This window comes from Tamandua tetradactyla, chromosome X, assembly GCF_023851605.1.
Source record: "Tamandua tetradactyla isolate mTamTet1 chromosome X, mTamTet1.pri, whole genome shotgun sequence".
In the NCBI taxonomy this organism is placed as follows: domain Eukaryota; kingdom Metazoa; phylum Chordata; class Mammalia; order Pilosa; family Myrmecophagidae; genus Tamandua; species Tamandua tetradactyla.
In genome coordinates this window covers 864,789-877,551 of record NC_135353.1, presented here as the reverse complement: position 1 = coordinate 877,551, position 12,763 = coordinate 864,789, and the positions used below count along the sequence as shown (strand labels likewise).

The 12,763-nt window shown below is 37.6% G+C and overlaps 1 protein-coding gene across 1 annotated transcript in view; it reads left to right on the top strand.

Annotated features, from left to right (window-relative positions):
- The window catches only part of VBP1 (VHL binding protein 1), a 42,205-nt gene extending 29,865 nt beyond the window's left edge, over positions 1-12,340 (top strand). Inside the window, exons 5-6 of the mRNA XM_077145762.1 lie at positions 9,219-9,361; positions 11,641-12,340. Coding sequence (XP_077001877.1) covers positions 9,219-9,361; positions 11,641-11,707 — 210 coding nt within the window. The 3' untranslated portion in view covers positions 11,708-12,340. The remainder of the gene's footprint in view (positions 1-9,218; positions 9,362-11,640) is intronic.
- Positions 12,341-12,763: the final 423 nt, after the last annotated feature.

Below are 12,763 nucleotides of genomic sequence, written 5' to 3'. Positions count from 1 at the left end.
GACAGCATATAGTTGTATTATGCTTTTTTAACCATACTGCCAATCCATATCTTTTGATTAGGGAAAAATCCTTTAGCATTCAGTGTTACTGCTGTAATGGGTAACAGCTGTACTTACTTCAACTATTTTATCCTTTGGTTTTTGTATGTCATATCCATTTTTGTCCCTCTTTTTATCCTTTTTCTTACACTTGCTGTTTGTCCCTGTTTTTATCCTTTTTTTGTTAGGCTTGCTGATAAGCTTTATTTCTATACCCTACTCCAAGCCTTTATGTCCTGTCTCTTCCTTTTAGCCTGAGAACTTTATTTAGTAATTCTTGTAGGGCAAGTCTCTTGTTGATGAACTCTTAGTTTCTGTTTATCTGTGAATATTTTAAACTCTCCCTTATTTTTAAAAAATATCTTTATAAAGAAATATCTGTATCAGTCCAACCATATTATACAATCAGTGGCTCACCATATCATCACATAGTTGTATATTCTACACCATGATCATTTTAGAACATTTGCATCAGAAAAGAAAAAAAAACTCATACTTCCCATATCCCTTACCCCTCCCTCTCATTGACCCACTGTATTTTCAGTCTACCCAATTTTTACCCTTTATCTACCCCTATTATTATTTTTACTCATCTATCCATACCCAGGATAAAAGGAGCATCACAAACAAGGTTTTTACAGTCATACAGTCACATTGTAAAAGCTATATAGTTATACAGTCTTTTTCAAGAATCAAGGCTACTGGAACACAGCTCAACAGGTTCTGGTACTTCTCTCTAGCCATTCTGATTAAACAAACTAAAAAGGAATATCTGTATAATGCGTAAGATAACTTCCAGGATAACTCTCAACTCTGATATCTCTTATCCACTGAGACTTTATTTTGTCTCCTTTCTCTCTTCCCCCTTTTGGTCAAGAAGGCTTTCTCAATCCCATGATGCCGGGTCCCTGCTCGTTCTGGGAGTTCTGTCCCATGTTGCCAGGGAGATTTACACCCCAGGGAGTTAACCTTTCTCTTAGAGGGGCGGACAGTGAGTTCACCTGCCAAATTGGTTTAGAGAGAGAGGCCACATCTGAGCAACAAAAGAGGTTGTTTGGGGTGACACTTAGGCATAATTATGAGTAGACTTAGCTTCTCCTTTGCAGGAATAGGTTTCATAGGGTCGAGTCCCCAAATTAGGGCTGAATCTATTGGATTGGTTGTCCCCACTGCTTGCAAGAATATCAAGAATTCCCCAGAAGGGGAAGTTGAATATTTCCTCCTTTCTCCCCAGTCCTCCAAGGAGACTTTGCAAATACTTTTTTATTCTCTGCCCAGATTACTCTGGGATGTATCAGGGCATCACACTAACTTGTACAAACCAATGAAATGTCATGCCCTTTTTAAGATTCCGTGTAATTATGATGTTCAAATAAACTGACCATACAAGTTAAATTGGATAATGTGCTACCAAAAAAAAAATTTTGCACCAAATAAACATTTCACCCTTTGGTCTTGCACAAAGTTTGAAGTTTGAAAATATGGACCATATTATCCTTTACCCAGTTTTCTGATTTACCTCAGTCCTATCCAGATCAACTTCATTCATATCTCTAGACAAAATCTGACCACTTTTTCAGCTTTTTTAACAGTTGCTGAATGGGGTAATGCTGGCTTTTATAGCTTCAAAGCTCTAACTCTGAGTCTAAGGTGTCACAAAGTTCCTGAAGTTTCAGGAAACGACCAGATTATATACAAATAGCTCAGTATCTCAGAATTTAGAAATATCAGTTACAACTCCCAAGTATATGTGACTGCTGTAAGAGTTTACAATCTAGGACCCTTTACAATAGGCCCCAACCTGATAACCCATGCTTTTGACTTTAGTTCACCAAGTTTTTATGTTATAGTTAGTTCATATGATTGAGGCATGATAATATTTGTCTTTTTGTTTCTGTCATTTCATTCAACATACAGTCCTTAAGGTTCATTCGCCTAGTTGCATGCCTTACAGCTTCATTCCTCCTTGAGGCTGGGGTGCTCAGTAGTCTGTTGTATGTATACACCATAGTTCCCCTTTCCATTTCTTAGTGGTTGTACCCTTAGGCCACCTCCATTCATAGTGGATCAAGAACACTGCTGCCATAAACACCAGTGTGCAAATGTCCATTCATGTCCCCACTCTCAGTTCCTCCAGGTATATACCTAGCAGGATCCTATAGCAACCCCACCCCTAGCCTCCTATGGAACCACTGCACTGCCCTCCGAGGGCAGGGGGGTCTGCACCTCTCATTTCCCTACCAACAGTGAATAGGTACATCTCTTTCTCCACATTTCCTCTAGCACTTTTTTCTCTCCATCATTTCTGAAGGACAGTTTTGCCGGATGAAGAATCTTTGATTGGCAGTTTTCTCTTTTAGCACCTTAAATATATCTTACCACTGTCTTCTCGCCTCGATGGTTTCTGATGAGAAATCTGAACTTAGTTTTATCACTGTTCCCTTGTATGTGATGAATCGCTTTTCTCTTGCTGCTTTCAGGATTCTCCCTTTATCTTTGGCATTTGACATTCTGATTACTATGTATTTCAGAATAGGTCTATTAGGATTTATTTGTTTGGAGTACGTTGTGCTCCTTGGACATGTATGTTTAAGTCTTTTACAAGTTTTGGGAAATTTTGGGCCAGTATTTCTTCAACTGTTCTCTCTGTCCCTTTTCCCTCCTCTTCTCTCTCTGGGATACCCATGATGTGTATGTTTGTGTGCTTCATACTGTCATTCAGAATCCCTTAGACAATGCTCAATTTTTTTCATTCTTTTCTCTCTGTTCTTCTGTCTGTACAATTATGATTGTATTGTGTTTTAGTTTACTGAATCTTTCTTCTGTCAATTCAAATCTTTTGTTGTCTGCCTCTAGTGTATTTTTAATTTCATCAATTGTGCCTTTCATTCCCATAACTTTAAGTTTATTTTTATGCTTTCAAATACTTCTTTGTGCTCACCCAATTCTCTCTTTAGATATATTTTTCTTCTTATCCTTGAATTGATTTAGGAGATTTCTAGAACATCTTTAATTAGTTTTCCAAATTTCCTATCACCTCTGAAGTTTTAATTTATTCTTTGAATGGACCGTACTTTCCTGTCTAAGCATGTGATTATCTTGATGAGTTTACTCTGAAGATCAGTTTCTCTTTCTTGCCTAGGTTTTTTTGTTGTTTGGTTTTGTGTTAAGGCTCTCCTTTGACACTTGGTTCAACTTATTCTAGGCCTTTAGAATAGCCCACATTGAACTGGTCAGGTTTTTTCAGCACTTCATTATCTGATTCTTGCCCTGGATATGTGGTACAATTTTTAACATTACACTTTTCTCCAATTGTTTCAAAACCCCACCCCTCAGAAAAATTCTTCCTTTCTTCTATTCCTTCTCCAGAAATCTTGATCTCCTCCAATTGTTTTTGTTTTGCCTCTATATGTTCTTACATTCCTTTCATTGTCTCTCACTCCTTTTGCCTTGGTGGCAATTTCTGGGATTAGGGTCACTATGTAGAGGACTTTTCCAAGACATTATTTCCCAACCAAAACAGGGCCAAGGGAGTATAGATTGGCTCCAAAATGCTATGGGGAGAGAGGGTCAGTGTCCTAGTTGCAAACTACTAGAATGCAGTATACCAGAAATGTAACAGCTTTTATAAAGGGGAATTTTTAAAAAACTTTATTGTGTAATAAAGCATATATACAAAGTAAAGAAAGAAGAAAGTAGTAGTTTTCAGAGCACTCTTCAACAAGTAGTTACAGGACAGGTCCCAGAGTTTGTCATGGGCTACCATTCCACCATCTCAAATTTTTCCTTCTAGCTGCTCCAGAGCATTGAAGGCTAGAAGGAGTAAATTTTTTTTTATTATCAAAATCGACTTTTTTTTTCTTTTTTGTGAAAAATAGTGTATATACAAAACAAATTTCACAGTGCAGCACAACAATTAATTAGAACAGATTTCAGAGTTTGGTATGGGTTACACTTCCGTAATTTTAAATTTTTACTTTTAGCTCCTCTAAGATACTAGAGGCTAAAGAAATATCAATATAGCAATTCAACAGACATATTTGTTTGTTAAAGCCTACCTTCTCTAACTCCACCAGCGCCTTTGATCTTTCTTCCACTCTTTAGGAGTATTTGGGCTATGGCCATTCTAACTTTTTCATGTTGGAAGGGGCTTTCAATAATATGGGATAGGAAGATGGAACTAGCTGATGTTCTGGAGAGAAAGGCTGGACCCTCTAGGTTTTAGGACTTAACTGGTCCGGGGACCCATCTAGAGGTTGTAGGTTTCTGGAAAGTTACTCTAGTGCATGGAACCTTTGTAGAATAAAGAGCAAGCCTCAAGATCAAGGGCTTGGCCTATTGATTTAGGTGTCCCTAAAGTTTGACACAGGTTCAGGGGATTTCCTGATGGTAAAGTTTAATAGTTCCATTTTTTTTCTCTATAAAGGGGATTTAATAAGCTATAAGTTTACAGTTCTAAGGAAGTGAACGTGTCCAAATTAAGGCATCAATAGTAGGTTACCTTCACTCAAGAAAGGCCAATGGGTCTGGAACACCTCTGACTGATGGTAAGTCATGTGGCAGGCATCTGCTGGTCCCTTGCTTCTGGGCTCTGTTGCTTTCAGACTCTGTGTGTGGGCTCCTAAAGTTGTTTCTTTGGGCTGGCTTTCATCTCTTGGCTTCCCTTGGCTCACTCCAGGTTCTGGCCTTCTTAACATCTCATGGTGATGTCTGCTGGGCTCCAAGCATCTGCAAATATCTGTTCTCTGCCTGTCAGCTCTGCTCTGAAGTTTCTGGTTTGTTGTTTTTGGCTGTCTCCAGTATGTTTCCTCTTTTAAAGGATTCCAGTACACTAATCAAGATCCATCTGGAATGGGTGGAGTCACATCTCCATCTAATCAAAGGTCACAGCCACAATTGGCCATGCCATAGCTCCCTAGAAATAATCTAATCAAGTTTTCAACCTATAGTGCTGGATAGAACTTAAAAGAAACTGCTGTTCCCACACAGTTGGATCAGATTAAAGTATGGCTTTTCTGGATGCATAATCCTTTCAAACCAGCACAGTCAGGAAAGACATCAAAAGCCTTTTTGGTGGCTCCCTGTTGCTATGCATTCCTGGTCTTCCCTAGCAGATGATAACCTTCACAAACTGTTCCCCACTGCCCTGAGAATGCCCTGTGTCTTTAAACCTTCACTATCTGTGCCCCTGTTGGGGATATGCTTGAAACTATGGCTATGGTCATCTGTCCAGGTGGGGTTGAAACAGTTGCTCAGAGCTGGGGTCCACTGATTAGATTTTACTAATCAAAAGCTGTGATCAGACCTACAACCTCCAGTTGGGTTCCTAGGCCAGACAAGTCCTGAAACCTAGAGGGTCCAGCCTCTCCAGAACATCAGCTAGTTCCATCTCTTTACACCATATTATTGATAGCTCTTTCCAACATGAAAAATTAGAATAGTCATAGCCCAAATACCCTTAAAGAGTGGGAGAAGGATCAAAGGAGTGGGAGGAGTTATAACAGAGAAGGTAGGATTTAACAAATGAGCATGACTGCTGAATCATTATATTGATGTTTCCTTTGGTCTCCAGTGTCCTGGAGCAGCTAGAAGGAAAAACTTAAAATTGTGGATCTATAACCCATACCCAACTCTGAAACCTGTTCTGTAACTGCTTGTTACAGTATACTTTGAGGTTGTTGCTTTTTGGTATATATGTTATATTTCACGATAAAAAATGTAAAAAAAAAAAAAGAAAGTGCTCAGCTGATCCCACCCTACTCTCCACCCCTGTTCTTGGGGTAGAGGATTTTTATGTCTCTTTCTGACAGTAGCCACTAGCCAAGGACTGGATCTCAGGGCAACCTGCCACAATAGTTGGGCATCAGCCCTGGCAGCTGCTGCACAGAGTGAGCCTACTTACAGTTCTTTACCACAGGTTTTGAGCCTCTTTCTCTCGCTCTTCTTAGGATACTGTACAGTATTCTGGCTTCCAGAGCCCCTGAACAGTTGTTCCAAACAGTTCCTGTCTGTCTACTCACTGTTTTGGAGGAGGAGTGAGTCCTGGAGCCTCTGTCTGCCATCTTTCCTGAAAGTTCCTGTAATACTTGTTTTTGTATGCTCTTTTTAGAGAGATTTGAAGAGATTCAACAACTGCCACTGTTACACCATCTTCCTACAACCCCTAGTTTTGTTTTATTTTATTTTATTTTAGAGCCTGATTAAACTGGACATATTTTAAATGAATAATATGAAGGAGGAATTTTTACTTTCATTTCCCCAAAAATGGATGGTAATGGTGCCAGCACCATTTAGTGAATTGCCTATCCTCCCCTGCAGGTTAAGTTTCCCTGTCTGCTAGTATCTATTTTGGGGTTCTTTTCTGTTCCCTTTTTTCTATCTAATTCTGAATAATATCACAATGTTTTAATGGCTAAAATTTTATACTGTAATTTTCTCTACAATTTTTTTTTTCATGGGTGGGCAGGCACCAGGAATCGAACCCGGGTCCCCTGCATGGTGCAGAAATTCTGCCACTGAGCCACCATCATACCATCCTAAAACTTTATACTGTATTTTATCAAATCTAAGAAATACAGTTTTCTGTAAAGGGCCAAATGCTAAATATCTTAGGCTTTGCAAATGGTACAGTTTCTGTTGTAATACTCAAATATGTTTAGAATGGAAACAGCCATAGAAAAGAAGTAAATGAATGAATGTGGCTGTGTTCCAATAAAACTGTATTTACAAAAACAGGTGATGGACCAAACTTGGCCCATGGACTGTAGTTTGCCAACCCCTGAGTTAAACGATGCCAAAGTGCTAAGAGAGCATCAATCATGAAATGAATCCTGACTTTCCAAGATATTAAAATGTGAAAATGTTTTACCTTAAAAACATCTGCCTTAGTTTGCCAGACTGAATGACAGGAACCATACAGTGGACCGATTTAAACCACAAACATTTATTGTCTCATGATTTCAGAAGCTGGAAGTCCAAAATCAAGGTGTAGGCAAGGCTATGCTTTCTCTTGGAGTTGATTGCATTCTGGTGCTAGTTTGCCACAGTCCTTAGGGTTCTTTTGCTTGGTATGTCTGCTTCCCTCTACATGGCAATATCTCTCTCCTTGTGTATGCTTCTGGTTTCTGCTGACTTCCAGCTTCTCCCTGTGACCTTCTATGACTTCTGGCTTCTGGTTTTCTTCTTTTTATAAGACCTCTAATAATATGGATTAAAACCTACCCTGAGTCAGTTGGGGCACACCGTAACTAAAAATAACATCTTCAAAAGGCACTATTTACAATGGGTTCACATCCATAGAAATGTGAATTCAGATTAAGAACCTGTCCTTTGAGACAGTATATAATTCAACATATCACATCACCTGATATTCAAAACATTTATAGATTCCTCTTTTGTGCCTTGCCCTGGGGCTTGAGCTGTAAACCAGATAAGCAGCATCCCTGTTCTTATAGGATCTTTAACAAAGTAGTAAATAAAAATCACTTATATTGTCTGAAATCATGAAGAAAAAATGATGTTTGATCACTGGGAGTGATGACTGTTGTTACTTTGGATTGAGTGCTAAGGAAAAGCTCCTTGGAGAAGGTGACAGTGAACTGAGCCCCAAATGTCCAGAAAAGCTTCCTATATAAACTTGCCTGTCAGTGAACATCTCATGATTTTTGTTTATCATACCTCTGTAATAACACATTGTGTGGATATGCCAGTATGCACTTAACCAGTTCCCTATTAATAGATAATTAGGTTCTGTGTTTTGCTGCTATAGACAGTGTAACATTAAAACTAGTACATGTGCGATTTTATGAGCGTATCTGCAGAATAAGTGGAATTGCCAGGCCAAAGGGCTAAGTTTTCTATCGCCGAATTGCCCTCCCTAGGTACTGTATCAATTTTTCCATCCTATATACAACATTTTAAAGCCTGTAATTTCACACTTGTGGCACCATGGTGTGTTTTAAACTTTTTACTCTCTTTCAACTGAAGGTGAAAAATGTTTTACATTGTCTTTCAAACATTCAGAAATGTTTCATAAATGTTCACTTTGTATTGCTTGTTTCATAGGATGAAGTTGGGTTCTTCATAATGTTCGTGAACTATTTGTATTTCCTTTTTTGTGAACTCTTTCCATATTCTTTGTCCGTTTTTTTAATTGAGTTATTGGTCTTTTGCTTAAAGATTTGTGGAGCTCTGTATATTAGGGAAATGTAGTCTTTTGCCTGTGATATGAGTTACACATATTTTCCTCTGTTCATTGTTTGTCTTTTGACTTTGTGTCTTGGAAAAGCCATCCTTATTTTAGGGTGACACAATAATTTATCTTTGATTTGGCTCAATTTTTATTGTATCCTTATTTCCATGTAAGTATATGACCCATTTCGAATTTGTCCTTGTGTGAGGTGTGAGGTGTCTTACTTACCAGAGCACTCCCATTGTATAGTCTCATTTATCATCTTGTCCCCATGTGCTGATGGAATTTGAGGTTGAGGGAAAGACACACCAAGGATGGTGGTTCCTAGGTTTTGAGTCACCAAGTGGATGGCTACTGTTTACTGAGCTGGGAAAGAATGGAGGAGGAGTCAAGTTTGGGGGAGTGATTTGGAGTTGTGTTTGGACATGTCAATCTTGAGATGCCTATTAGACTGTCAGATGGAGAGGTTGAAAAGACACTAATGCAGAATGTTAATAGGGATGGGGTATATGGGAATCTATGTTTTTAAAACTTTTTTGTAAACCTACAACTTCTCTAATTGAAAAAAATTGACAAAGAAGTATTTGAGGAGTAAATCAGCTAAGGTGAAATTCTTGTACAGGATATTTGCCAAGTGAATGTTTTTTTGACATGAATGGAGTGTTTTTTAATGTATTCTATTTTTTACTTGTAAAAAGCATAGGAAAGTTCTGGAAAATATAAACACAAGAGTAATTGGGTGTCGGAGATGGGAAAGACATGTACTTTTCATTGAATATTTTTTGTCTTTTCTGAATTTTTTGTACAATCTTCTAATTATGCACTAGGTTATTTGTACAGTAAGTATTTAGCACCATTGCCAATAAAACATTATTTACAAAAATATGTAGCAGGACAGATTGGCCCAAGGACCTTAGCTTGTCTACGCCTGATCTAACTTCTATTTAGTAACAAATATTTAGTAATTGTCATTACTTTCTCTCTTCAGGCTAATGTAATGCTTGAATATGATATTGATGAGGCACAGGCATTGTTGGAAAAGAATTTATCAACTGCCACAAAGAATCTTGAGTCTCTTGAGGAAGATCTTGACTTTCTTCGAGATCAATTTACTACCACTGAAGTCAATATCCTTTCTTTAAAAAAGGTGGGGGAGGGGGTAGGAAAAATATTTTTTTGAAAGACATTATTACTTTTGCTGTGTTAATGAGAAGAATATTCTTTTTCTAATACTAATGTGAGGTTGCAGATTTTACAAGGGTAGTAAATAACATATTTGGAACTACTACATAAATAAGTTTGCAAGGAGATTAATAATGAATTTGAAATGTGAGGGTGTGGAAGCAGCAAATTCAAATTGGTGATTGAGCATTTTTTATCAAATATTTTCCAAGAGACCTTCTTAGCTAGTTAAGTAGTTTAATTCCACATGCAGTTGTTAGGGTCCTGTGTTTGGGTGTTCTAAGCTATATCGTGCATGTGGGTGGTGGAATCAGTACACAAAAACTAGTGGCAACTTCTTACTCTCTTAGAACTGCACATGTTAAACAGCTAAATACTGTTTTTTCATAGCAAAATAGAAGTTAGTGTGTGCAACACAAAGGTGATTTAAAGTTAGAGATAGATGGATGTGAGCTAGAGTTCAAAGAAGTCTTTGGTAGATAACACTTAAGCTGCTTTTAAAGGCAGTATAGGGTTTAGATTAGCAGAGAGAAGAGACTCAAGATGGTGGGAGGGTATTCTAGTCAAGGGAAAGGGCAGCCATGTTGAAACTGAGCTCTTACCTTTCCTCTCTAACCTCCTTCCTGGTTTCATAGCATAGTCATTTGTACTATACCGTAACCCAAGACAGAAACCGAGGAGTCATTTGTCTTCCTCATCACCAAGTCAGTTAGGAGAGTTTTGTCAAATTTCCCTACTAAATGTCTTTCATTTCCAAGCCCTCTGTGCCCATTGTCATTACCCTAATTCCAGCCCTCTGTTACCTGGACTCGGTAGTTTTTCAGTCTCTCCTCCTCCCATCTGTCCTTCACACTATCCCTAGCATGAATTACTCAATCCCAAATCTTATTTCTCTTTCTCTGGTCAAAATATTTCAGTGGTTCTTTTTATGCGTGTGATAGCATCCAGTCTCCTACCATAGCACAGTCTCATCTCACACAACTTACCTTTTCCTGCCTTGGCCCTTCCCCAGTGTACCCTTTGTTCCATATAACCCCAATTATTCATTCCCCTCACTCCCTAAATGTGCCATGTCCTTTGCATTTCTACGCTTTGTTAAACCTTTTTCCTAGAGTGATTTCCCCTCTAACTTTCTGGTGTACTCCTTTTTATCCTTAATATCTCAGCTCAAATATTAGAACATTTCTGAAATTTTTCTGATCTTCTTCGGGGTATTTCATTGTTCCTCTGTGCTTACTTAACACTTTGCACATATTCCTTTATTTGTTCTCTACGCTAAATTGTGAACTCCTCAAGTCCAGAATCTCATTTTTATTTCTCTGTCTTCTCCACAGTATGTAACACATGGTGGGTGTTTAGTACCTGTGGGCGGGGGCGGGCAGGCCTATTTGAGGCATAGTGAAGGAATATGTCTGACAGGTAATGGGAAGAGATGGGCATAGAGAAGGGCCAAGATGCCTTCATCCATTTGTGAGAGATTATTAGGGCCTAGGCAGGGCTGGTGCTTGTGGAATGGAAAAGGTTTTAAAGGTGAGAAAAATAAAAAAAGGACCATTGACTACATAGCTATAGGAAGGAAAGAAAGGGAAATCATCTAAGATCAGTCCTGCAAACTTGGAGAAATGCCATTATTGATGGTGCTGGAGAAGTTAGGAATATGTACATAACTCAGGGAGATAGTGCATTCAGTCGTTGATATACTGACTGTTAAAAATGATTGTACTGGAGTTTAAGCTCCAGGAGGGAAAGGACTTCAACTTTTATTCAGTGCTTTGTGCAATGCCTAGTCTGAAGCACAGTGGTCCCTTAATAAATTGATTGTCCTGTGAAACTGAAGAAGGGATAAGATATAAAATTATTGATAATTTTATTAATTTAAATATTACATGGCAGGATATGGGTTGAGTGATCTTTCAAATTTCTTTGATAAAGCTGTTTTTTTAAACTTCTTGACAGTGTCTAGCACATTTATTAAATATACATAATTGACTAGATAGGCTAAACAATTGTTGATTTGGAGTCTTGATTTGGTTTTGGTGGAATTTAGTTCCGGTATTTTTCTTAGCAATTGGTAATATTGCAAGATGGTTTATAATACTAGTTGTTACCAGAGTTTTGTTGGGTGTAATTTCTGTGTTTTTGATTCAGTGTGTTAGTGAATACTTAGCCATTGTGTATGTTATCTTTAGAATTACACTTGCATTTTCTTTGACAATTTCTTCAGATATGGCCAGGGTTTATAATTGGGATGTAAAAAGAAGAAACAAAGATGATTCTACCAAGAACAAAGCATAATGTTGGCAATTAAAAATGTGGTTCAGTTTTCCAAACATGTTGTTTTAAATACCCCAAAATTTATCCTTAAAGATTGACATAACTGATTTTTTAACAGCAAGAATAGCATTTTATTTATTTATAAAAACAAAATTAGTTTAAAATATTTTATAAAATAAGCAGATTTAATTTTTTTTCACATTTCCCAGCAAATTAATGCTGCTTTTGTCATTTTTTTTTTCTCTCATAAGAAAACTCTTAGCTGAGAAATGGCCGAAAACTGAGGTATAGTATGAAAGCTGAATGCTGGACACTTTAGTACATTTTACATTTTCTTTATTGGCTGATGTTGCTCTCATTCAATGTGGTTAAGTCAGTTTAGAGGTAGGAAAGACAGACCATTTGAATAGTTGCATTTTCTTTAGTACAAGTGGGGTTTTATGGTCCTGTGTTGCATTGAATTTGTCTTACAGAAATGGGATTTCATGATTTACTGGTTAACCAATAACTGTCTATTGTAATATTCTGGACTTTTCAGGAAGTGGTAGTTTGCCAAAACAGGAAGAGGGCTATTGAAGCTATACTTTTTTTTATCCCAAATAAATGCAGTGTTTTTGCAATGCCAATTCTCGGCCAGTATGAACTCACTCAAAACTCGTGGCTAAGGCGATTTTCTATTTCTTAACAGTTCTTCAAAGCAGCTTGATAGGAATAATACGATAAATATAAATCTGCAGTGGTCAAAGTTGTGAGTTTTTTTATTCATGATAAAACCTCATAAGACTGGTAAGAAATCCCTGTGATAAGCCATTGGTAGTGGCTAGGACTGGGTGATAAGATTCTGGTAAAAACAGAAACATAGTATTTCATCTCCAGGTAGTAAAAAATATACTTGTACAATGTTTTGTACTTGTATTTCATGATATTAAAACAATGAAGTTAAAACTGTGGTATGACACCTTTTTTTTTGTTACTCTTCTTAAAGTTAACATAGATCTTTTCACATATTTGTAAAGTTTATTTACTTGTACATATAACATATAACCCATTTGACACAGAGGCTGGTGAGTATTCAGG